Source organism: Papio anubis, chromosome 19 (assembly GCF_008728515.1).
Source record: "Papio anubis isolate 15944 chromosome 19, Panubis1.0, whole genome shotgun sequence".
NCBI classification, from domain to species: Eukaryota; Metazoa; Chordata; class Mammalia; order Primates; family Cercopithecidae; genus Papio; species Papio anubis.
The window spans coordinates 51,057,866-51,085,498 of record NC_044994.1 but is presented as its reverse complement, the minus strand read 5'-3'; the positions used below and the strand labels follow the sequence as shown (position 1 = coordinate 51,085,498).

General features: G+C 43.2%; 1 protein-coding gene and 1 long non-coding RNA gene across 7 annotated transcripts in view; one reads left to right on the top strand and one right to left on the bottom strand.

The window, feature by feature from the left end:
* Nucleotides 1-27,633, top strand: part of ALPK2 (alpha kinase 2) — a 146,799-nt gene that overhangs the window by 47,158 nt on the left and 72,008 nt on the right. For all 6 annotated transcript variants that reach the window (XM_003914418.5, XM_017951794.3, XM_017951792.3 and 3 more), the window contains exon 4: nt 3,445-5,155. In XM_003914418.5, coding sequence (XP_003914467.3) covers nt 3,445-5,155 — 1,711 coding nt within the window. The remainder of the gene's footprint in view (nt 1-3,444; nt 5,156-27,633) is intronic.
* LOC103879767 lies at nt 17,438-27,067 on the bottom strand. Its single transcript, XR_640533.4, has 2 exons — nt 26,879-27,067; nt 17,438-17,656 (listed from the first exon to the last, which is right to left on the bottom strand). It is a non-coding gene; the product is annotated as an uncharacterized LOC103879767 (long non-coding RNA).

Sequence of the window (27,633 nt, the reverse complement as noted above, 5' to 3'; positions counted from 1 at the left end):
TGATTCTTGAGAATCATCTCTGCTCCCCACCTCTCCTGATTTCTTACTGCTTTACTGCCCCTTGTGCCTCTCAGCCTTCTTTTCTTCCTTTCTCTCTCTTCTACACAAATCATGCTACCTTCAGGGGAGGTAGTTCCTCTGCAGAGGACTCGTGGACTGGATAGGTCAGGATATCAAAATTACTTGGGATTTCCCAGTAGTCCATACTGCCTACCCTGCCACAGCCCCTTTGCCTTTTTTTTTTTTTTTTTTTTTTTTTTTTTCCGAGACAAAGTCTTGCTCTGTCACCTAGGCTGGAGTAGCTGGGACTACTGGTGTGTATCACCATGCCCGGCTAATTTTTAAATTTTTTGTAGAGATGGAGTCTTGCCATGTTGCCCAGGTGGGTCTTGAACTCATGGGTTCAACTGATCCTCCCACCTCAGCCTCCTGAATTGCTGGGATTACAGGTGTGAGCCACGGTACTCAGCTCGTAGTGCTTTTTTATGCTGTCAGCTCTTAACAGAGGCCAAATATCCAAGAATTAATTGAAAAGGTTCATGAAGAAGACAGTGTTATAAAAAATCAAAAATTAAATTCTAAGCCGCACCCCCCTCACACCCCTTGGCCAAGGGGATCCCTAAGAAACCTAAAAATCTAGTTCAGGCCATGACAGGAAGGGTGTTGGACAGGCCTCATTATACCCTCCTCTCTTTGGAGTTTAGGCACAACTGACCACCACTGACATTAACGTAGAGATCATAAGACTCACAGCAGACTCGGTAGCAGGAAGATACCCAACTCCAACCTGATTCTGGTATAGCGTCCCATAACAAAGAGCAGGTCCTAAAGAAAATCAAAGTATTTGACTCTAAAAATATATTTATTTGACATATTTTTAAATGGCCCTGCAAAGCCATACTCTGGTGGGAGGAAATCTGCATTCTGTAGTGAATCTCCTTCCCTTTCCAGGTCTTTTCCTGATTCAGGAGAGAATCTGACACCTTCTAAGGTCCAGAGAGTACATTTACCATTTATTCTCTCTGAAGCCTGCTACTTAGGGGCTGCCTCTACACACAAGAACCTTGGCTTCCACAACTCACTTATCTTAACAATTTCTTTCTGCTGGCTTCAACTCTTTAGGAACAAAGCTTAACTCTTTTGACCAATTGCCAATCAGAAAATCTTGGAATCCACCTATGACCTGTAACCTTGCCCTCACCACTTCAAAATGTCCCACCTTTCGGGGCTGAATCAACGTGCACCTTACATGTATTGATTTATGTCTTTGCCTGTAACTTCTGTCTCCCTAAAATGTATAAAACCAAACTGTAAAAGCTGACTACCTCGGGCACTTATTCTCAGGACCCCTCAAGGATGTGCCCCAGCCATGGTCACTCATGTTTGGCTCAAAATAAACCTCTTTAAATATTTCACAGTTTTTTGTTTTAGCCAACAATGTGGATGATGTGAAACTGCAGCAATAGGCATTTTTCTTCATCTGAGAAGAGTCTGCTTGAACTGCGGAGCCCTAAGCCTAATTGACAGTGATGAGGATGAGGATGTCTCCAAGGGTAGGCGGAGGACAATTTGCATCAGAATGGCTTTGAAATCTTTAAAAGCAGATTCGCAAGCCCTTGACCTAGTGATTCTGATTCAAGAATTTTAAAGAGTTCTCTGATGATTCTTCTGCATGATTCTTGAGCACCAGAGGTAACTTGGTCTTGGCACTGCCACCTTCTTGGAGAATCTGTCTGGGGTAACATTTCTTCTTTGCAAAGCCCCTTAACATTGATCTTCTCATTTAAACCTCAGAATAACTTAGTGAAATACACAGGAGCGCAGGTATTGTTTTCTCCAGAAAGTTGCCTTAAATTTTATTCTACGTGTGCTGTTGGCCAAGGCAAAGCCCAATATCAGCCATGGGTCAAGCTTGGCCAATCTCAGCCACTCCTGAATGGCTTCTACCCAGGAGCCAGGTTGCCAACTCAACAAGACATTATTGAAATTGGGATTAGATGTCTTTGACTTCTGAAAATGAGACATATGTGTGAGCTGGGACTACCACTTGAGGGTTTATGAGGACATATAGGATTGTAGAGGCAAGGGTCCCTTCAGTGGGGAAGAGAAAAGATGATCATGTTATATCTGTCTGTGTCTCACACTGACCCTTCCTAGGTTAGATATTTGTGTGTATTTCACACAAAGAACAGTCAATAAAGATCCAAGCACTGCCTCTCAGACCAAGCCAGACCCACAGCCCCTGCCTTCTAAAAATGATTGTTGACTTCTGGGTTGGCTGATGCATACAATGAGGTCAGCAATATTACAATTACAATGAGGTCACATGAGATTAATAAGGGTGAAACATACAAAACACAGGAAACAAGTTTTTATTGGGATTGCAGTGTCTGGGAAAGGGTTCTAGTGGGAAAGGACCCAGTAAAGCATGTCAGGCTGCAGGCTCCTTGTGGCTCTGATCCACAATGGGAGGAGCCACGGGAGTACCATCCATCCTGAACTGAGAAAGCAGTCCGATCCAGGATTCTATTCCTCCCCTGCTGGGCCAAAGCTGAAATCTGGCTTGATCTATATAGGTCAGAATGGCATGTGGACATGGGTTTCCAGCCAGTGGAGCTCACAGGCTGTGGTTTAGACTTTTAATCACATTAAATTAAAAAGGAAACAGCACTGCCCTTCACATACATAGTCCTATCATGGTATCATCTTTATGGCCTCTGGCAAAAATGACACCCTCTTAGCAGGGTCTTCCAAAGATTTGAGGGTTCTCTGTGCTGTTCCACCACATGAAGAATTGATATTTTACTTATTCATGTACAATGTCTCACTCTAGAAAAATAATGCTTTATCAAATTTCCATAATATAAAAATGATGTAAAAGGCAAGAAGAAGAAATTAGAATATAAATATTTTCCCCATTCATCTAAGTAATTCTCAGCATTTTCTTTTTTTTTTTTAATAAAGGAATAAAAGAATGACTGCTCCATAGGCAGAGCAGCCCTGAGGGCTGCTGGTTGCTCATTTTTATGGTTATTTCTTGATGATATCCTAAATAAGGGGTGGATTATTCATGAGTTTTCCAAGAAAGGGGTGGACAATTCTTGGAACTGAGGGTTTCTCCCCCTCTTAGACCATATAAAGTAATTTCCTGACATTGCCATGGCATTTGTAAACTGTCATGGCGCAATCCTCAGCATTTTCCATTTGAGGCAGTTTTGAGGAAAGTTTCAAGGGAGGATGCTGAGTGCCTAGGATTCTCAGCACTAGGGGCACTGGAGCCCAGAGGTCAGTTGCCTTTGGCCACAAACTCTTTTCCAGGGAGATCACAGATCTTCTTGAACATGCACTAAAACTATGGTCATTTTCTCTCTGTGCCATGGTTTGAAAATGTTGGCATGCATGTCCAAATGTAGCAAACTTATCTGTATATTCTCTTCATCCTAGCTGTACCAAAAATGATGCTGCTGTCTATCAAATCTCGGCTAAAAACTCTTTTGGAATCATCTGTTGTTCTGCTTCCGTTGAGGTTGAGTGCTCATCAGAGAACCCACAACTGTCTCCTAACCTGGAAGATGACAGGGACACAGGTTGGAAACATGAAACAGGGACGTGTGAAGAAGAAAGTGCAAATCAGATTGATGAGAAGGAACATCTTTATAAGGAAGAAGAAAGCATCTCCCCAGGCACTCCCAGGTCCAACCATTCACTCTCCCTCCAGTCACTGGGCAATCTTGACATTAGTGTGTCCAGTTCTGAAAATCCCTTGGGTGTTAAAGGAACAAGGCACCCTGGAGAGGCTTATGATCCAAGTAACACAGAAGAAATTGCAGATTCGTTGCTTTTTCTTAATTCAAGTCATGTTTACGAAAAACAAGATGAACTTTGCCACAAGACAGTGCATTCCACAGCATCCAAGTTCACGGGTGGTGGCCTGAACAATGATGGCCCTCATGAGGAAGGCTTACACTCCAGTCAGCAAAATCCCAAAGTACAGAAATACATTAGCCTCAGTCTCCCGCTGTCTGAGGCAACTGCACACATTTACCCAGGTGACAATGCCGTGGCCAAGAAACAACCCAGCCCACAGGTTTCCAGTGAAGACTCTGACAGTGACTATGAACTTTGCCCAGAGATAACCCTAACCTACACCGAGGAGTTTTCAGATGATGACCTGGAGTATCTGGAATGTTCCGATGTTATGACGGATTACTCTAATGCAGTTTGGCAAAGGAACCTGCTGGGGACTGAGCATGTTTTTTTATTAGAAAGCGATGACGAAGAGATGGAATTCGGTGAGCATTGCCTGGGTGGGTGTGAGCATTTCCTCAGTGGAATGGGTTGTGGACCTCAGGTGTCAGGTGACGCTGGGCCTATGGTTGCCACTGCTGGCTTCTGTGGTCATCACTCACAACCCCAAGAAGTTGGGGTGAGGAGTGGCAGAGCCTGCAAGCACGGTCCCTCATCCCCACACACAGGGATGACTCTCACTTTGGGACCTCACCAGGATGGGATGTCTTCAGTGACAGAACAGAGGAGATGTAAACTCCCCACTGCTCCGGAGGCTGCTGAAAATGATTATCCAGGAATTCAAGGAGAAACCAGAGACAGCCACCAAGCAAGAGAGGAATTTGCCAGTGACAATCTGCTCAACATGGATGAATCAGTAAGAGAGACAGAGATGAAGCCCTTGTCTGGTGAGTCGGAAAACTCAGGGATGAGCCAGTGTTGGGAGACGGCAGCTGAGAAGAGAGTTGGGGGAAAGGACTTATGGAGCGAGAGGGGTTCACAGCAACCTGCCAGGGTGAGGCAGCTGGGAATGAAGGGAAATCCCAAGAAGCCGAATGCCAACCTGAGAGAAAATACAACAGAAGGTACCCTTCATCTCTGCTATGCCAAAGAATCTGCTAAGCACCCACTAACCCAGAGTGATAAAAGAGAGACTTCTCACAGCACAGCAGCAGCGACTGGTCGGAATTCCCATGCTGATGCAGGAGAATGTGCTATTTCAACCCAGGCAGAGCAAGAAGCAAAAACCCTTCAAACTTCAACAGACTCACCCTCCAAAGAAGGTAACACCAATTGCAAGGGAGAAGGCATGCAAGTTAATTCTCTATTTGAAACAAGCCAGGTTCCAGACTGGAGTGATCATCCTCAGGTAAGACTTTTCTTTTGAATAAATTACGAGATAAAAAGAACGTGTGTGTGTGCGTGTGCGTGTGTGTGTGTCTTTTCCTTTACTTCACATTCACAATTGCTATACCATAATGTAAATCAAAATCAGTTTCCCAACACCATCAGGGTACTTGTGCATGACAGCTGCTGCTGCTCGGAAGGAAATCTGGTATTGAAAAAAGGCCCAGATAAACCCTAAGCCATCCTAATTATAGCAAAAGACTGATAGAAGTTAAGAGGCACTAATGGGATTCTGGACAGCTGGAAAAAGAAATCTGATATTTTGTCTGCTGCATGTGTTTTACCAGGCAATACCACTATTCAGAAAGTTTCTCAAGCGAATGTTTTGAGTGTAGCCTTTAAAGGAAGAAGGGGGAAAAAATTTCTTTTAGTCATTTGCAAGGGAGTGCTTTGAAAATGATAGGTTTTGGCTTTAATCAGAATTTGTGGTATGAATGAAAGACTTCAGTGTGTCTGAAAGACTTGTAGAATTCACTTTTTTTGTGATGCTAGGGAAAGCAGGCAGAGTAACTTTTGCCACACTGGTGGGATGTTTTTGAGTGGATGTTTGTCTTATTTTAAAACAGAGTATAAATGAGGCTAAGAAAAAAAAAGCTGCCAAGAAATAAATGTGTTTTCCTTCATTACCGATTTGGGAGTGTAAAGAGATGGAATTAAATTTATGGGAATAATCAATGCACAAAAGATGTTGTGCTTGATACATAACTTATGTTTTTATTGATATTTTCCATTTTAAAGGGTCCCCACTGAGCTTTGGACTTATGCTGTAGTATGGGCAAGATTGGAGTTTTGTAAATAAATACCTAAGAAAAGTGATTTGTCTATTATTTTTACTATACTCTGTATTCCCCTTTCTCCCAATTTTGTACTAGAAAACTAGTATTATTTTTATAGAAGACTAGATACACTCCAAAGATAAAATATTCCGAATGCAAAGTGACTTAACTCTGTGAAAATATTAAAAATTGACACATGAATTTCTAAAGACCCAGTCATAAAAAAGCCAATCTAAAAATCTCCAGATTTTAGGTAACTGTTGACTGAGCAAATTGTTCTGTTCTGCTAGCCAAACTAGCCAAGTAAAAGCCACATTTATATTTTACCTTTCACAGGAGAACCAGATTCTCCTATCCAGTTACTTAACACACGTCTCTTAGCAGCTCACACACCAATGACCACAGTTTTATGCCCAAGATAAGCTTAAGGAGGTGCTTCGACCATATTTTAGTACAAAATAAAGTGACAATGTTAATTTTTTCATGTTGAAAAACGTGGCATTTCCTTTTCTAATTATAAAATGCTCTTCCTTGCTCAGCTAAGTGCTTTTTTTACAGTCATTTATCCACTCAAAGTGTTTCCTTGGACAAATTATTATTAAAGGTGGGGGAAGGTGATAAAGTAACTCAAAAGGAGGAAGCGGAAGGGAAGGGGGCTATTGATTGACGATATCGGTTTTAGACCCACCATTGTGGAAGGCAATTTCTGTCTCTTCCATCTGCCCCAAATTTCAAAGAGCTGGAGGGAGGAGCCCCCTTTGTCATCCTCAGCTTGTGACCTAAACCGAATTCTGAGATGGAGAGCCCTGGCTCACTTGTTTACTAGCGAGACAGTCGAGTAAAATGGGCTATTTCTGGGGAGCCAGGTCATCTATCTTATGCACTCTATGGAAGGTCTTATGGAACTCTGGCTTACACACTCACACATATATTCATCACTACACATCCACTCTACCAGGTATCAGCTGAAGGTCCAACCGGTGCTCGGTGGTGTGACTAAGGCAATTATCTCAGAACCATGAACACTGTTGTTCAGAAAGCAAACTGAAGGGCTTGCATTTTCTGCAAGCGGTGAGACCATTTCTCACTTTGCAGTGGTCAGTAGCAGAGCTGACCTCTCACTCAAGGGACAACCAGAAATGTGAATGGAAGCTGTACATTTAAGAGCAGTTCTGCGGAGCCTGGAGTTAGAAAAAGGATCTTTATATCTGTGGTGTTTGTTTTCCTTTGACTAAAGCAGGAAAATTTTGCCACAGGCACTGGCATATTTGAGATTCTTTTATCCATGCAAAAAGTTTCTATTTAGTTGTAGGAGATACCTGTATTTTCTACACACGTATCCAATGTAGCCAAATTTACAGCAAGTGGCTAACTATCATCGCAGATGTGACACAGAAGCACTGGGGGTCCTTGGGAACTAAATTCAATTTTTTAAAATAATACTGTTCACAAAAAGATAGGTGAATCTCTCCATAACAAATTCAAAAGACATTCTAAATATTTATTCTCAGACATTTGAGGTTTGTGTGGACATCAAAATTTGAAATGGTTAAAAATGCTGCGATGGGAGCCATAGTAATAAATTTGCCCGCTCTTTTTCATCTTTCTTGAGACAGAGTCTTGCTGTTGTTGCCTGGACTGGAGTGCAATAGCACGATCTCAGCTCACTGCAACCTCCGCCTCTCGGGTTCAAGTGATTCTCCTGCCTCAGCATCCTGAGTAGCTGAGATAACAGGCACCCACCACCACGCCTGGCTAATTTTCATATTTTTAGTAGAGACAGGGTTTCACCATGTTGGCCAGGCTGGTCTCGAACTCCTGACCTCAGGTGATCCACCCACCTCGGCCTCCCAAAGTGTTGGGATTACAGGCGTGATCTACCACGCTTGGCCAAATTTGTCCAATCTTGAGTCTTGCCTGATTCACTTACCTTTAGGTGCCTTTTTGCAGAAACAGTGACCAGCAGTTTACCTCCTAGTATTTTCTCTTCATCTGCATACTGTTTTTAGCATGCTGAGAAAAACTCCATCTCTCTAATGTTCTAAGAACAAGGCCATATTGTAGACTATCTCCTGCCTAAACATGCATCTCCAGGTGTATTCACTTCCTGTCTCCCTTTCTCTCTTTTAGAATGCAAGGCCATCTTGCTGTTATTTGTCTTGAAATAGTACCCAGCCAGGCTAATATTGGAAAGCCCCCAGTGTCTCTATATTTATGGAAGATTATAAAGTTAATCCCAGTTTGGGAGTGGAAAACAGAGAGGGTACCCCAGGCTAACTTGAATCATCTTCAAGGGTCACACTGCCAACTCTTCACCTTGGTTTTGAGCTCACTTTCCTTGTCCAAGTCAGAGGCAAAGGCCTGACAGTCTGCCCATCTTAAGTTTCTCGGCAGCCACACTGGGGTAAGATCATCCTCACTCTGAAGTCAGAAGTGCTGTGTCTGTGCTCCTGCACAGTTGCCCAGCTTCACCCCAGAGGGAGTTGCATTTCTGTTTGGGGTCATGGGATCACAAGCGTACAGTAAGGAAATCTGTTCTTGGGCTCTGGTAATGAAGAATCTTCCTGATCAGGAATCAGCACTAAGCACAGAATTGAGCTCTGTGATGGAAGGTAATTTGTTCAGTGTATTCTGTTCACTGATATAACCCAAGTCCCTAGAGTAATGCCTGCCATGTAATAGGCAATCAATCATTGACTGGATAAGTAGTTATACAATATTAGAGTAAATGCCAAGTATAGTTAGGTGTGATTTTTCTTTTTTTTTTTTTTTTGAGACGGACTTTCACTCTTGTCGCCCAGGCTGGAGTGCAATAGGGCGATCTCAGCCCACCACTACCTCTGCCTCCCGGATTCAAGTGATTCTCTTGCCTCAGCCTCCTGATTAGCTGGGATTACAGACATGGGCCACCATGCCTGGCTAATTTTGTATTCTTAGTGGACATGGGGTTTCTGCATGTTGCTCAGGCTTGTCTCGAACTCCCAACCTCAGGTGATCCACCCACCTTGGCCTCCCAAAGTGCTAGGATTACAGGCGTGAGCCACCACATCCAGCCAGTTAGGTGTGATTCTAATGATCACTCGTCTCCACCACTTTATGGCCTTTATTTTCCTGAGCACATTCTTTGGTTGGCTTCACATAAAAGATGCTGAGGCCAACTCTCTGCTAATAGGATGTGCTTCCTATTAGTTACTCTTTTGGCCTGGGAATGGGCTGTTTCAAACCAGCAGTCCCCAAACATTTTGGCATCAGGGACTGGTTTTGTGGAAGACAATTTTTCCACAGCCAGAACGCGGCGGGGATGGTTTCAGGATGAAACTGTTCCACCTCAGATCATCAGGCATTAGATTCTCATAAAGAACACACAGCCTAGATCCCTTGTATGCACCATTCACAATAGGGTTCATGCTCTGCTGCTCACCTCCTGCTGTGTGGCCCAGATTCTAACAGGCCACAGAGCAGTACTGGTCCATGGCCCGGGGTTTGGGGACCCCCGTTCTAAACCATCCAAATCTTTTTTTTTTTTTTTGAGATGGAGTCTCACTCTGTTGCCCAGCCTGGAGTGCAGTGTCATGATCTCGGCTCACTGCAAGCCCCACCTCCCAGGTTCAAGCGTTTCTTCTGCCTCAGCCTCCTAAGTAGCTGGGATTACAGGTGCGTGCCACCATGCCTGGCTGATTTTTGTATTTTTTTTTAGTAGGGACAAGGTTTCACCAAGTTGGTCAGGCTGGTCTCGAACTCCTGACCTTGTGATCTGCCCGCCTCAGCCTCCCAAAGTGCTGGGATTATAAGCGTGAGCTGCTGTGCCCAGCACCATCCAAATCTTGCACTTGGGTTCCCTTGTGAATGCTGGTGATTTACAACTTTGCTTTATTAGTGCTTCATTATCTCTGAAAAATTGCTAATTAGATCCAGGAAGATCTTACCATATTCACCTAGCACTCAGGACTTTCTGCCTTTTGCCTCTATCTCTGAAAGGCAAAGCAAGACTATAAGCTCGTTTCCTCACCTGGAAAACAGCAGTGGATGGTCCATCTTTCCGTCTGGAATCCCTTTGCCCACCTTGTTTCTAGCTCAGCCTACCTGCTGCTTTAAGACTGAGATCCCGTAAGGTGCTTCGAGTTGCTTTTCTCATCCCTAACTACAATTTCTCCTTTCAGAGCAACCCATGACATTCTCATCCTCATTCTTTGTAATCCTGACTTTCTTGGGACAAAAGTTTTATGGAAGACAAAAATGGCAACACACCTCTAGATAAAAGTGTTGGCAGAGTTCCAATTAAAATACTGCATTCCTGGCTAGGTGCAGGGGCTCATGCCTGTAATCCCAGAACTGTGGGAGGCCAAGGCAATCGGACTGCTTGAGCCCAGGAGTTCAAGACCAGCTGGGGCAACATAGCAAGACGCTGTCTCTGAAAAAAAAAAAATCTGATAAATAAATAAATAAATAAATAAATATATATATATAAAAATACTGCATTTCCCCTAATGCTCAATTTAAGATTAAACATAAAGCAACAGAATACACTAAGTATTTCTAAGAGAATTCATTAGCAGATCTATACCATTTACGAATGGTTTTATTACATGTTTTTTAATTGAAATGTTTACTGAGATAATTGTACATTCACATGCAGTTGTAAGAAATAATACAGAGAGATGGCAGTACACTTTGCCCAGGTTCCCTCAATGGTGACATTTTACAAAACAATGGTATAATGTCATAACCAGGATATTGACATTGATACAATCTACTGATGTAATTTGGAGTTCCCCAGTTGTACTTGTGTGTATTAAGATCTACAGACATTTATCACTTACGTAGGTTCCTGCATCCACTACCAGAGTCGACATATGGAACAATTCCATTACCATAAAGATCCCTTGTGTTACCCTTAATAGCTGTACACACCTGCTTCCTGCCCTCCCCGTTCGGTAGCCCCCGGCAACCGCTACTTTGTCCTCCAATTCTAAAATTTTGCCATTTCAAACATGTTACATAAATGGAATCATACAGTATATAAGTTTTTGAGATTTTTTTTATTCAGCAGAATTCCCCGAGATTCATTCAACTTGTGTGTATCAAAAGTTCATGCCTTCTTATTGCTGAGTAGTATTCCATGCAGTTCGCTTAGTCTTTCACCGGTTGAAGAACATTTGGGCTGATTCCAGTTTTTTGCTCTTATGGCTAAAACATTTATGTACAGACTTTTGTGTGAACATAAGTCTTCATTTCTATGGGACCAATGTCCAGGACGGTCATTGCTTGGTCATATGGGGCTTGCATATTTAGTTTGTAATGAAACTGTCTAACTGTTTTCCAGAGATGCTGTACCTTTTTTACATTCCCATCAGCAATGTACGAGGGCCCAGTTTCTCCACATCCTCACCAGCATTTGGTGTTGTCATTATTTTTTATTCTGGACTTTCTGATGTGTGTGTGGTGATATCCCATTGTTGCTTTTAATTTGCATTTCCCTAATGGTTAACAATTTTGAACATTTTAAAATGTATTTATTTAAAATGTATATTTTCTTTGGTGAAATGTCTGTTAAATCCATTTCCTAACTGGATTGTTATTTTATGGTTGAATTTTGAGACTTCTCTATGCATTCTAGAGAATAGTCCTTCGTTGGTTTACACACTTTTTTTTTTTTTTTTTTTTTTGAGATGGAGTCTACCTCTGTCACCCAGACTGGAGTGCAGTGGCACGATCTTGGCTCATTGCAACCTACGCCTCCTGGGTTCAAGCGATTCTCCTTCCTCAGCCTCTGGAGTAACTGGGATTACAGACGCCTGCCACCACGCCTGGCTAATTTTTGTATTTTCAGTAGAGATGGGGTTTCACTGTGTTGGCCAGGCTGGTCTCAAACTCCTGACCTTGTGATCTGCCCACCTTGGCCTCCCAAATATTTCCAAATATTTTCTCCTAGTCTGTAGTTTGTCTTTTTATCTTCTTTACACGGGCTGTCACAAAGCAAAAGCTTTTCATGTTGATGAGGTCTAATGGTCAATTTTTCCTTTTATGGATTTTGCTTTTGGTGTCAAGTCTAAAACTCTGTGCCTTTCCCTAGATCCTGAAGATGTTCTTTCTGCCACGGTCTTTCTCTAGGTTCTATCGCTTTATGTTTTAGATTTGAAGCCAATCATCCATTTTGAGTTGATTTTTGTAGAAAGCATGAGGTTTAGGTTAAGGTTTTTTCTTTTTTCTTTTGGATGTTCAATTTTTTTAGCACCAATTATTGATAAGACTTTGTACCTATGTTCAAAAAGAGAACTTAGCATAGTGCCAGGCACCCAGTAAGTTCTCAAGGTTTGCCACGTGTGGTGGCTCATGCCTATAGTCCCAGCAATTTGGGAGGCTGAGGTGGGTGAATCACTTGAGCCAGGAGTTCAAGACCAGCCTGGCCAATATGGTGAAACCCCATGTCTACTAAAAATACAAAAATTAGCCGGGCATGTTGGCACTTGCCTGTAATCCCAGCTACTCGGGAGGCTGAGGCAGGAGAATTGCTTGAACCTGGGAGGTAGAGGTTGCAATGAGCTGATATTGCACCACTGCACTCCAGCTTAGGCCACAGAGCGAGACTCTATCTCAAAAAAAGAAAAAATGTCAGGGTCTCATCTCCTCTTTGAGGTCAGAGGAAAGCTTCTGGTCACTTTCTTGCCAGGGATTTTACCAGTGGCCAGGACGACATCAGCCTCACAGTCAAGAGCTGGGAGTATAGCCAGGAAAGAGGTGCGCCTATGAGCCTGTGGGACTGAACAGATGATCAAAGCCAGCTGAACTAAAGGTTGAAGAAACCAAGGGTGTTTTGGTTTCTAAGAGGCATTTAGTTAATCAATAGGACTATTATGTGCCATTTGGAAAGAATGAGCAAGTCTAGATGTGCCATCTTTCCTGGATTTGCTCACAATATGAGGATTGACTGATTTAAACAGAAAGCTGGGGGTGAGAGAGAGAGACCTAGAGACAGAGGCCTTGATGTGCAAGTCCAGTAGTTCCTACTAAATGATGTATGTATTCACACCTTGAAAGTTCATGCCTTCAAAGGTGGCAAACTGCCACCATAGCTCACTAATTCCCAGTTGTGTTTTAAGTAACAGGAGAAAATGTACTTCTATGCTAAGCAGATTTGAGCTGATGTGGTATGAAACTTCATGTTAATCTAAGTTCAGGCTAGTTGCTAGGCAGGCGGTACAGAGTAAGCAGCAGCCTGAAAATCTGCACGGCCATCCAGTAACAGGCAGGGTACATCGCAGGGCTCTAGTAAATGTTTTTAGGGTATAGAAAAATACGAGCAGCTGATCTAAACCATCTTGTAATACAGTGCTCCATTCTACAAACAACCTGAGATCTTGAGTTCATTTGCATACTCAATTGTGTTCTCCTAAAATAACAACTATTAAAACAATGACTCCAGATCTCAGCTGATGATGGGAAGGGCAGAGGTTTTTTTTGTTGTTTGTTTTTATTTTTTTTCCCCGATGGAGTGTTGCTCTGTCACCCAGGCTGGAGTGCAATGGCGCGATCTCGGCTCACTGCAACCTCCGCCTCCTAGGTTCAATTGATTCTCCTCCCTCAGCCTCCCGAGTAGCTGGGATTACAGGCACCCGCCACCACACCCAGCTAATTTTTTGTAATTTTAGTAGAGACAGGGTTTCACCATGTTAGCCCAGATGGTCTTGATCTCATCTCCTGACTTTGTGATCTGCCCAACTCGGCCTCCCAAAGTGCTGGGATTACAGGTGTGAGCCACTGTGCCCGGCTGGAAGGGCGGAGGTTTCTAATCACTTATCTCTTAGAGTGTGGCCAGCACACCTCTTGTCAGTACCATTCCTTAGCTGACCCAGGAAGGAAAACAAACATTTGTTTTCTTTTTAATCACAAAGCCTGCTGTGCCACTTCTGCCAAATACCATTAACTATCCGCCTGCCGTTTAATGTCCTGGCTCACTACAGTTATTATCCTCTGTCAGGGCTAAGTAATAAATGAAGAGTCATTAGTACCTGCAGTTTTGTGACTCTTGGTGTGGTCCACGGACCAGCTGGTTAGAAGTGCAGGCTTGGAAGCCCTGTTCCAGTCCTTCTGCATTCTGAACCAGACTCCTAGGAGATTCATACACACACTGAAGTTGCAGTAGCCACAGTCTACAGAGCATAGGATCCTTCTCACATGAGAAAAGACCCAAAGCTGAGCCCTCAACCCTAGCTATGTGTGGAATCACCTGGGAGCTTTAGAACATCAGCTGCCTGGGTCTGACCCTCTCTCAGACATTCTGTCGTGATTTGGTCTGCAGTGTGGGCCTTGGAAGCTCTAAAAGCTCCCAGGTTATTCTCTATACTTCCAAGGTTGAGAGCCTTAGTTGAGCTACACAATCATATGGAAACTGTTTTTTTCCCCCAAGACAGGGCCTCTGTCACCCAGGTTGAAGTGCAGTGGCCCGCGTACTGCTTACTACAGCCTGGACCTCAGGTGATTCTCCCACCTCAGGCTCACGAGTAGCTGAGACTACAGGCACGTGCCACTACACCTGGCTAATTTTTCTATTTCTAGTAAAGATGGGGTTTTGCCATGTTGCCCAGGAGGGTCTCGAACTCCTGGGCCCAAGTGATTCTCTTGCCTTTGCCTACCAAAGTGCTGGGATTACAGGTGTGAGCCACTGTGCCTGGCCTGTAACTGCAAAATAGAGTTGTCCCTTGGTATCTGTGGGGGATTGGTTCCAGGATCCCCCTCAGATAGCAAAAGCTGAGGATGCTCAAGTCCCTGATATAAAATGGTATAGTATTTGCAAATAACTTACATCCTCCCGTTCACTTCAAATCATCTCTAATTACTTATAACACCTAATACAATGTAAATGCTACATGAGTAGTTGTTATACTCTATCATTGAGAATAACAATTTTATTTATTTATTTATTTATTATTATTATTTTTTTTTTTTCTGGAGACGGAGTCTCGCTCTGTCGCCCAGGCTGGAGTGCAGTGGCCGGATCTCGGCTCACTGCAAGCTCCGTCTCCCGGGTTCACACCATTCTCCTGCCTCAGCCTCCCGAGTAGCTGGGACTACAGGCGCCCGCCACCTCACCCGGCTAGTTTTTTGTATTTTTTAGTAGAGACGGGGTTTCACTGTGTTAGCCAGGATGGTCTCGATCTCCTGATCTCGTGATCCGCCCGTCTCGGCCTCCCAAAGTGCTGGGATTACAGGCTTGAGCCACCGCGCCCGGCCGAGAATAACAATTTTAAAAGTCCGTACATGTTCAGTAAAGATGCAATTTTCCCCCAAATCTCTTGGGTCCATGATTGGTTGAATCCACAAATGTAAAACCCATGGATACAGAGGGCTGACTGCATACAGATGCGCAAGCCCCATCCTGGAGGTCCTTATTTCAACAGATCTAGGTTAGAGCTCAGGTGCATGTGCTCTTATATGGAAGCTCCGGCTGACCCTGGGCGACCGAGGCACAGCCATGGTTGAGAGTCCTGGAGCCCACACGGAGCTAACTCCTGGGGGTTCCAAGTTCCGCCTGCACAGAGTAGGGCTGCAGAGAGCTAAAGGCTATACAGCTTGTGATGTACTTTCTTGGGGATTCTGGAGTCCTTGCCCCTGGTTTCCCACAATCTTAGCCAAGGAACACAGCATCAGGTTATTCAATATCGCTTTTCAAACAGAGGCAATGGATATTCTTCACATAAGGCGTTCCTGCCCTAGTGCCATATATGCATCCCAGAAACACCTCACGTTCTGAAAAATCACACACTTAAAGTATAAGGGCTTTGGGGAAAATTAGTATCCCCAAGAGGTCACTTAGGAAACAGACCATTTTGAAACCAGAGACTAACAAAATTAAAAATGTGCCCGGAAGCTCACTTGGACTACCCAGGGAGGTGGCCCAGGCTGGCTGCAGGTCACCATGGCAGATATTAAAAACACACAATAGAGCGGAGATGCTGGAGGTCTTTCAGATAGAGCCAGCTTGAGGGTTCTGAGACCTCAAAGACAGAAGTGGATCTCTGAGACAGCAAAGATGCTGTTAAGGTGAGCCTGGGGGTGCCGCTCAATCTGACCGTAGGCACACAGGCCTGGAGTGTGCTTCTTAGGAGAGAGGACCGCTGAGGGCAGGCTGCATTTGAAGTCTGTTAAAATACAACAGGGCCCCTGCTGCCAATGCAAAAGCTGAGTTAAAGGCTTGTTTTCCTGCTCAAATTTCTGTGATTTATTCCAGCTATTCTGGTTCCCTTTGCTAAAGAAAAACTGCATATGAACCAATGCAGCATGTTGGTTATACTGACATCATTCCCCTGTAGACTGATCTCACAGAGCTAACTCATTACAGAAACATGTCACGGCAAACAGCCTGCACTAAGGATTTGGATGCCTCGTGTTCAGGTGGTTCTGCTCTGCCTGGAGTCCCCAGGGCAGTGTCTTAAAGCGAGGGCCTAGATGATTCGCATTGGAATCACCTGATGAGGTGGGTCTTTTTTTTTTTTTTTTTGAGACGGAGTCTCGCGCTGTGTCACCCAGGCTGGAGTGCAGTGGCGCGTTCTCGGCTCACTGCAAGCTCCGCCTCCCAGGTTCAGGCCATTCTCCTGCCTCAGCCTCCGAGTAGCTGGGACTACAGGCGCCCGCCACCACGCCCGGCTAGTTTTTTTGTATTTTTAGTAGAGACGGGGTTTCACCATGTTAGCCAGGATGGTCTCGATCTCCTGACCTCGTGATCCGCCCGCCTCGGCCTCCCAAAGTGCTGGGATTACAGGCTTGAGCCACCGCGCCCGGCCGAGGTGGGTCTTTAAATAAAAAACAACACAGGTCCCTAAGTTTTACCCCAGACTTGCTGAACCTGCATTTTTATTAATTTTGAGGCAGAGTCTTGCCCTGTCACCCAGGCTGGAGTGCAGTGGCACAATCTCGGCTCACTGCAACCTCCACCTCCGAGGTTCAAGTGATTCTCTTGCCTCAGCCTTCCAAGCAGCTGGGACTGCAGGGGCCCACCACCACGCCCAGCTATTTTTTTTTTTTTTTTTGTAGTAGAGACAGGGTTTCGTCATGTTGGTCAGGCTGGTCTCGAACTCTTGACCTCAGGTGATCTGCCTGCTTCGGCCTCCCAAAGTGCTGGGATTATAGGTATGAGCCACCGTGGCTGGCCTGAACCTGCATTTTTAATATGCTGTCTGAGGATTCTCTTGGGCATTAGTTTGAAAACGATGGGCTCAGTGAGATGGATCTAGAGTGAATGCTACAACTTTTAGAAGCATTTCTGTCAAGACTCACAGCAGTTTGGAAACAACAAGTTTCGACTCCTGAAGTGTAACCTCCTTTGCCCTAAGAGGAAAAACAAAAACTGATGATTGGAATTTTCTTCTGCTTTCTAGTTGGCTTGCTATAAACGCAGCTTGTTCTTCACCTGTCTGGGGAACTGAAATAAATACGGATCCTGATTTATTGTAACTAATCCAAAACAGGTGTGCATTTTACAGCTGTGTTTTATTTTGAGGAGTAGTTCAGTGGCAGGAATTTGGGTGGCAACAGGGGAGGCTGGTGAGAGGAGGGTCACTTGGCAATAAGGTGGGTTTTAGTCTCTGTAACAAATCTACTGCCTGCTGTTGGAGCTGAATACCAGACACATGGCCTCTGTTGGTCTTTGTTGGTCTTCTTTGGCTATGATAGAAGATGAACTTGCATCTCTGAAAGGAGATGGACAAAGCATTGAACTAACCAATCATATATCAAGACAAATGATAAAGCTGTGGTCATAAGATAGTGTGGGAGTGGCCGTAAATAAGTAGATAAACCAAACTGAGGAAAGAGTACAGAATCCAATACTGGAATTTGGTTTATGGATAGAAATAGTCTTTCAACTTGTAGGGAAGAGACAAGTGCTTCAATGCTGACACAATTAGCCACCATATGGAAAAGATGCCACTACCTTACGATGGATCCCAAATAAACTCTGAGGTTATTTGATCTCCGAGTTAAAATTTAAAAAAACTATGAAGTACTGAAAAAAATTTTCAAAATGATTTTCTTGATCTTGAGAGATATAAGATCTTCTTGGGACAAGAAGAATAGGCCTGGTACAGTGGCTCACGCCTGTAATACCAGCACTTTGGGAGGCCGAGGCGGGTGGATCATGAGGTCAGGAGTTTGAGACCAGCCTGGCCAATATGGTGAAACCCCATCTCTACTAAAAATACAAAAATTAGCTGGGCGTGGTGGTGCACGCCTGTAGTCCCAGCTACTCAGGAGGCTGAGGCAGAAGAATTGCTTGAATCCGTGAGGCAGAGGTTGCATCACTGCATTCCAGCCTGGGTGACAGAGCGAGACTCCATCTCAAAAAAGAAAGAAAGAAAAAAAAGAACAGAAAAAAAGAGAAATATCAATAATTCTGATTACATCAAATTAAAATTTTTCTATAGAACAAAAATACCACAAAGAAAATTAAAGTGATATACTTTGTATATAGGACATTGTAATAGACAAAGATTAATTTCCAGGGTGCATAAAAATCAAATAGATAAAACACCCGTAACAATTATTTTTAAAAGGTAAATATATACAAAGTTTATGGAAGAGATAAATGGTCAACAAATATGCAAGAAGATGCTCAACCTTATGAGTAATTAGGAAAATACAAATTTTAAAGCTATAACATCTTTCATGAGATAAAAAAATTAAAAGTACAATATCAAGCTGATATTATGAGGAAATGGTTACATTGCCAGTAAGAGTAATTTGGCAAAATCTCGTAAAACATCTCTTAAAATCTCTTAAAACAGAAAAGGACATTAGCCATGATGCAGCAGTTTCACTTCTCAATATCAACTGAGAGAAGCTTGCATGAAGACCCAAGGAAGCATGTGACGTGTGTGTTGTAGAATTGTTTCTAAGGAAACGTTTCTAAGAAAATGTTCATGGGTAACTGGCTAAATAAAATGTGGCCTGCTCAAATGATGGACGCTTCAAAACAACATAGAATTAGAAAGGTACATTGAAGAATAATACATACGATAATGATACAATTTATGCCCTCCAACCATTCCATGGTAGTATATATGTGGTTTGTACATACATAAACACATAAAATTATTTTTTAGGTCTGGAAGAACACATTCAAATGATAGGATTGACTCTGGAGAGGGAAGCAAGGAACCTGACATTTGGAGAGGTGGTTAATGATGTTTTTAAATGTTTAAGGAAATTATGTTTACTGGTATTATTGAAAACTATTTTTTAATTTTTTTTTTTAAAAGGAAGACATAAACCAGGAGCTAGAAATCCTTGATTTTAGTTCTAGTTCTGCCATTAACCAACTGTAGATCCTTGGGTAATTTCCTTTCCTCTCTTTGGGCCTCTTTGCTCAGTGTAAACTGAAGGGGTCAAACATGGAGATCTGTAAATTTCCAAGGCCCTGAGGTCCTGTGAATCCCTAATTTTACATCAGCTGCCAAAATAAATATCAAAAAAAGTGGAAGACACTGTGGCTTTCAAGGTGAGGAATGTCTTTCTAAGCATAAAAGGAAAAAAAGAAAGAAATCTGATGATGTAAGAATTTTGCACAAAAACCCCCACCATAAACTGATATTAAAAACAAATAAAAACTTAGAAAAGCACTTGTGATGTACAAAGAAAGTGATATAAGATGAGTAGCTCAATAAAAAATGAACAGGGCCGGGCGTGGTGGGTCATGCCTGTAATCCCAGCACTTTCAGAGGCCAAGGTGAGCGAATCACCTGAGGTGGGGAGTTCGAGACCAACCTGACCGACATGGAGAAACCCCGTCTCTACTAAAAATACAAAATTAGCTGGGTGTGGTGGTGCATGTCTGTAATCCCAGCTATGTGGGAGGCTGAGGCAGGAGAATCGCTTGAACCAGGGAGGCAGAGGTTGCAGTGAGCTGAGATCGCACCATTACGCTCCACCAGCCTGGGTGACAGGAGTGAAACTCTGTCTCAAAAAAAAAAAAAAAAAAAAAAAAAGAACAAAGACATCAAATATGCAGTTCATGAAATTCATCATAAACTTATCAACTCCATTCCTTTCTCCCTTTCTCCTTTCCTTCCTTTCTCAATTTTCAAAGATTGTTCTTAAAGTGATAATACTTCATGCTAATAAGACTGTGTGGAAACACACTTTTCTCTTGCACTGCTGGCAAGAGTGCAAATTAGTACAACCCTTCTGGATGTCAAATTGGTGATATTTACTTATCCTTTAACATGTAAATTTTGGCCCTGTAATTAGCCTAATAAAATTATCAGAAGTATAAATAGAGCCATCAGGACAAGAGTCTTGTCATTGTAGCATGGTTCACAATAATGAACACTGAAACAATCTAACAGTGGAGGAATGGTAAAATATATTATGGTACAATATTCTTTGGACTATGCAGGCATTAAAAATCATGCTTTGAAAATACTTAAGGATATTTTTTAAATGCTTGGAAACAATTTACAAAACAATATATATGTTGTTTCTTCCCTTGAGAAACTTACAGGTTCATGAGAGAAGGACTGATCTCTTTGCCTGTGGTCACACCATTTGTTTATTGGCAGAACCAAAGCTACAGCCCTGGTCATTTTTCCTTAGTTTAATGCCCTTATACCTCACGCCAATTCTAGCCTAAATGAGTCAGTCTCAAAGTCACTTCTTTCACTCTTACCTAAGGTAACTGACAATACATTTAATGGTGTTAAAAACAATGTCTCTGTTCCCCCTTTCTAGATGTTTCACAACATAAGCTCCACTCTGTTTTACTGGAAAAATAGTATGTATATTACAATACCACAGCTTTAAAAAATCCCCTAAGAGACAAAAAGCCAGCAAGAGCATGTTTTTCTTTGATCACTGAGGGAATAGTGTGATTATGAACAGATATTGAAAGTTAGATGCTGGATAGGAGCCCCTCAAGAGTCCAAGGGCTCTAAAAATGAGTGGTGTAAAAAAAATTGAGCCAATAGATATGGATAAAATTTCCTTTCTTATATTTCTAGAACCATATATGGTAAGACTGTATTATACGAGCTGCCAGATTCCCCCGGGGGAGCATCACTCTGTAATCCTAAGGTGCTATGGACTAATGTTTGTAACCCCTAAAAATTTTCAAGTCGAAGTCCTAACGTCCAATGTGATACTATTAACAGGTGGAGTCTGTGGGAAGTAATCATGTTTAGATGAGGTCATAAGGCTGGGGCCCCATGATGGGATTAGAACCCTTGTAAGGAGAGACACCAGAGAGCTTGCTTCCTCTATTCTTTCTGCCATCTGAGGACACAATAAGAAGGCAGCCACCTGCAAGTCAGGAAGAGAGCCCTCATCAAGAACTCAATCAGCAACACCTTGGACTTCCCAGCTTCCATAACTAGATCTTGGACTTCCCAACTTCCAAAACTAGAAGAAATAAATGTCTCTTATTTAAACCACTCAGTATATGGCCTTTTGTGATAGCAGCCTGAGCTAAGACGTAAATTCACCCTCAGAAATTACATCCATAGCTCCAGGTTATTTGGGAGCCATTTAGTACACAAATACAGTGAACTACTAAAGGGCATCCCTGTAGTCTAAAATAGCTTCCATGTGTACCTAATTTACGCCAGAGGTTAGCCTGTTCACTGGGAGGCTCTCGGTTCTTATGAATGATGATGCTGATGTTGTGCTTATTGCATGACACCAATTGACACTTTAGTAAGGCATTTTTCTGAAATGGAATTGTTATTTACCCAAAGTAAGCAGTAAGCCACAAATCACATCAGTCAGTTCTGTAGTTAAAAAGACTGAAAATGAAACCACCTTGGAGGTACATTTTTAGATCACCTTAACTTCTATACCAGGTCACAAGTGTGCACTGATGGTAGGGAGAAACAGAAGTGTTGTCATCATCCACAAATTCATAACTGTTCATTGAATATTTGTGTGTTCCAAGTACGGTATTAATGCTCAACATTTGGCATTTCTGGTAGTCCATGTAACAAAACTGTGAGCTGGCCCACAAGGCTCAAAGAGGTTAATTAACATGCCCAGGCCACTTCTATCTGTAAGTGACAAAACTGGAACTCAAGTTCCATAAGAAAATCAGATCAACACAACACAAATTGAAGCGGGTGAAGGTGAGGATGATGACTGAATGCTGACTGAGTGTAGTCAGAATAACTCAGGTGAAAGAACCCCATGGATTGGCCCCAACATCCAGATTGTTGAAAGTACTCAATTGCTTCTAAGGCAGGTGCTGATAACGCCTGGCCCTATAGCTACTCCGTCCACCTAGGTTCCCTGCAGCTGTAGGTGAAGGCAGTTTCCACCACCTGACAGCTCCCACAGCCTGAGAACTTCATGAGCTGGGAGGTTGCTTGGCCACACCAGAAAGTGGATCTAGAGGTCAGGAAAGTCCTTCACCAGTGGGGGTGGGAGTTGGTAGACTCCATAGCTTCCTGTGGAGTTAGTCTAAGGTATTCATCACGCGATTCCTTAGAGGATCCCCATGTTGTCAGGCCCCTGTTGTCCACAGCAGCCCACAATTGTTCATTCATGTCCCATTTCCTGGTGGTTTTTGCTTCCATCTTGTATTCCCCTTTTCTCCCCATGTTTTCTGGGATCATCTCCTGAATAAACTAACTGCATCCGCATTCTTGTCTCAGGGTCTGCTTTCTGGGGGGGGAATCTTTAAGACAATTTCCTAACACCGACCATTAAGGTTGAACTTCCTGTCCTCCAGGACGCTGAGGACATCCCTTTTTAGGTTTAACCTTAAAAGATTCTGGCCCATTCCTGAAGGCCCAGTGTTCCAATGCAGCTTATTTCATCACCCTTTCAATATTTCAGCATCCTCGCATAACCATCCAGTCCTGCCTGACGCCCTCCCCAGTAGTCCTATAGCTCTTTATTTTACTGACTTTAGAGCCTTTGCTGCGCACCACACTGGGGTTAGATTGGCAGTATCCTTATTTGTCTCCCCTGCTAGATTTCATATTCCTTGTGGGTCAATGCTGAGCTTTCTTGGGCACACACAGTATCTGATAGATCTCAATACATGTTAAGTTAAACATTGTCATGTGATCTGATAGGTTTACCTGTTACAGGAGATTTAAACTCAGCGAGTGTGACAACTTCAGAAGCATTGTAATCCCAAATCGTAAAAAAAATCTGAATCACAGTAATTCATTTGAAGCTATTCAAAGATATAAAAGTGGAAAAGTAAATCTCTCACTGGCCCTTATGGGGCATAGGACTGCTGAGAATTAGGATCTGGAAAGTCAGCATCTAACTACCTGAGAACTCAGATTGGGCAAATTCTCCAACTCTGGAAAAACAAAAATACCCTATGTCTTTTCCCTATGGAATGAAGGCGGCAGAATGTGCCTAAGGGACCCTGCCCCCTGCAGTAGACTACCCATGCCCATGTAACAGTATGGTATGCAGAATAATCCCCTCCAAATATATCCACATCCTGATTCTCCAAACCTGTGAATATGTTACCAAAGTGAATATGGCAAAAGGGACATTGCAGATGTGATTAAGGTTATCAGCACTGACATGGGGAGATTAGCTTTAACCCAGGTGGTCCCACTTGGTCCCAAGGGTCCTTATAAGTGGAAGAGGGAGACAGGAGCATCAGTCAGAGAAGGATTTGAAGATGCTACTGTGCTGGCTTTGAAGGTCAAGAAAGGACCATGTACTAAGAGATGCAGGCCATCTCCAGAAGCTGGACAGAGGGGATTCTCTCCCTGTGTTAGTTTTCATGCACTGATAAAGATATACCCAAGACTGGGAAGAAAAGAGGTTTAATGGACATATAGTTCCACATGGCTGAGCAGGCCTCACCATCATGGTGGAAGGCAAGGAGGAGCAAGTCATGTCTTACATGGATGGCGGCAGGCAAAGAGAGTGCTTCTGCAGGGTAACCGCTGTTTTTAAAACCATTAGATCTTGTGAGACTCATTCACTATCATGAGAACGGTGCAGGAAAGAACTGCCCCTATAATTCAGTCACCTCCCACTGGGTCCCTCCCATGGCATGTGGGAACTGTGGGAGTTACAATTCAAGATGATGTTTGGGTGGGGACACAGCCAAACCATGTCACTCCCCTGGAGCCTCCAGAAGGACATGGCTCTGCTGACACCTTAATTGTAGCCCAGTGAGATTCATGCTGGACTTCTGACCTCCCAAACTGCAAAGTAATAAATCTATGTTGTTCTGAGCCACTAAATTTGTGGCAATTTGTTACAGCAGCCATCAGAAACAGACAGAGTAGGTAATTTGAAAATAACATGCTTGAAGGCAAGTCTGGATATCCTTGGTTGGGTTTTTACTTCAGGTGTCGGAGAAGCAGCCCATTCCTCACACAGACTTTGCAAATTTCAGTTGTCTTTGGCTTAGAAAATCTGATGTGCAAGAGAAAACAAGAAAAATGGCAATCTATCTGGCATGAAGCTAGCTTCACTGAGTGTAAGCATCACACCTGGGGACTCAGGAAGTCTCGGAGGGAAAGGCCTGAATCAGAGACTCCACAGCCAATCAACTGTAGAATCCCTAGGCCCTTTCAGGACTCTGCTCAGGAAGTTTCCAAGTCTACAGAATCACTAGGAGCTCCTGGCCTGAGGACTGTGATGGGGTGGACTCCAGGAGAAAGTCTTCTGAGAAGGCCACACCCTGAATTAGACCCCTGGAAAGTCAAAGCAGCAGAGATGGAGCAAAGGAGGGAGGTTGTAGCTGGGGCAGGGATCCTCTGAGCAGCCTTTAGGGCAGGGTTTCTCAATCTGCACACTACTGATATTGTGGGCCAGATAATTCTTTGTTCTGGACAGCTGCCTGTGGGTTGTAGGATGTTTAGCAGCATCCCTGGCCAGTAGCAATCTCTTCCCCTCACCCCCACCCCAGTTGTGGCTATCAAAAATATCTCCAGACATTGCCATATGTCCCATGGGGTGGGGATGGGGCTAAAATCACCCCACGTTGATTAGCTTTGGCTACATTCTATACCATCACTAATGACAGTTGGGAAAGAAAATAGTTATCTCATTAAAATTAGTGCTGTCCAATAGAAATTTAATGCAAGCCAAATATGTAATTTTTTGTAAGTACAATCACAAATTGTACAACCATTACCACTATTTAATTTCAGAACACTTTCATTATACCCGAAAGAAACCCATACCTATTAACAGTCACTTCCTCTCCCCCTCTTCCCCTAGCCCCTGGCAAAATCCTAATATACTTTCTGTCTTGAATAGATTTGCCCATTCTGGACATTTTGTATAAATGTAATCATACAGTAGGTGGCTTTTGTGTGTCTGGCTTCTTTCACTTAGTGTAATGTTTCCAAGGGTCACCCATATGGGAGCATCTATCAATACTTCACTCCTTTTTATGGCCGAGTAACATTCCATTGTATGGGTATACCAGGTTTGGGTTGAGTCACGTATCAGTTAATGGACATTTGGGTGGTTTCCACTGTGTGGCCATTACGAATAATGCTGCTATGAATATTTATGTATGAGAACTTTTTGTGGGCATATGTTTTCAATTATCTTGGGTAAATACCTAAGAGTGGAATTGCTGGGTAACTCTATGTGTAACCTTTTGAGGAATCATCATACTGGTTTTCAAAGCAGCTATGCCATTTTACATTCCTACCAGCAGTGTATGATGGTAATATACTTATGTCTTTTACTTTTTGGGAAGCCAGATTTTTTAAAACTTCAAAGATACAGGTGAAGTGAACTTTAATATTTTGCTAACTCAGTGTAACCAAATATTTCAATATGTAAACAATGTAAAAATTAATGAGACATTTTACTTTTTTTTGTATTAAGTCTTCAAACTCTGGTGTATATTTTCCACTCATAGCATATCTCAATTTGGATGCTAATTATTCTTTGGAGATACTTAATCTGTATTTAGAGTTCATGAAATTAAGTTGGAAGGGTAGATTCACATATCCAAATTGTTCCAAACCTATTAAAATTTTTTCTTAACAATATCACATGTATCAGCTTTTAAATTTAAATGCACATTAAATTAAAAATTCAGTTCCTCCTTCAAACTACGCATATTTCAAGCTTCACTAACCACATGTGGCTCAAGGTTCCCAGGTTAGATAGTCCAGCTCTAAGTGATTTCTGTTGTCATTGTGATTTTTATATATTTTAGAGATGGGATCTCGTTTTGTCACCCAGGCTGCAGTGCAGTGGTGTGATCATAGCTCACTGCAGCCTGGAAGCTCCTGAGCTCAAGGAATCCTCCCACCTCAGCCTCCCCTGTAGCAGGGACTGCATGTACCCAGCTCTACTGTAATTGTTTTAAAAACTATTGCCCTGGGCCTCAATGTTGGTTTTCTTTCCTGTTTTACAGTTGATCCAATGACAAACTATATACACACACACACACACACACACACACACGTATAGTTTATATGTAATTTATAATTTTATAATAGTTTATATGTATATATACACACTACATATAGTTTATATGTAATTCATATATTATATATAAATCTTTTTCTCTTTAATAGACTATTTTTTAGAGCACTTCTAGGTTCACAGAGACATTGAGCAGGAAGCACAGAGATTTCCCATATATATCCTGCCCCCACAAATGCACAGCCTCCCCCACTATCTACACCGCCTCAGAGACTGCATTTGTTACAGTCGGTAAACCTACATTGACACATCACCATCACCCAAAGTCCATGATTTACATGAGGGTTCCCTTCGGTGGCGCCCATTCTGTGGGTTTGGACGATGTCTAATGACATGCCTTCCCCACCGCCACGTGTGATCCTGTCCTAGAGGAAGGGCTGCTTCCTGTATGGCAGTGTTCTTAGCCATGGTCTGCTGGTTTAGAACAAGTGGCAAACAGCAGCACTGGTCACCCACGAGCCCCTCCAGCCTCTCAGCCCTCAACCCTTGCAGACCTTATTTCCAGTGGCCAGCCCTGCTGGGCAGCCCCCACTGCCAGGGCTTTAGTGTCCCAGTTGGCATCCTGGCAGCCATGCCACTCATTGGACAGTCTCCACCGTGTCTCTTGTATCACTTTAAAAACAACATGCCACCCTGCCTCCAGGCCATCTCTCAGGTTACCGCGGAGATACAGGACGAAAGAGGACACATTCCATTCATCTGTGAGGTCACAGGTTATTGGGCTTAGGCGATCTTATGTGGAATAGGAAGCTGGTGGGTCGGGGGCAGGTAGCATTTGTCATGAGCTTTCATCATGCAAAGTCTAAGGGCTCATGTCTGCAATGAAGAGACAGTAGCACCATCTCCCCTGGGGCAGGGATGCCACAGCCTGGCCCTCAGGGACTCCAGGTTCATACAGGACAGTGCTTCTCTTCTGGGGAGCTTTTCAAGATTCAGTGAGTCTGGGGAGGGGCCTGAGACCATGCATTTCTAACAGACTCGTAGGGATTCCTACCCTTGGGATAATGAGGGCTTAGGGCTTTCCACAGAAAGGATTAACTATGCGCCACCCTTCCCTCCTACCTTCCTCCACCAGCTCCACTACCCAGTAGCTAATAACAGCTGACATGTATTGAAGGTAGAAATGTGCGGGGCCTGGGCTAAGCACTTTGCAGCGGTTGGCTCATTTCATTATCTCAACAGCCCTGTGAGATAAAGCCTGTCAGCCAGGCTCTACATCAGGAAGCGGCAAAGCCTTGTTTTGAATGCA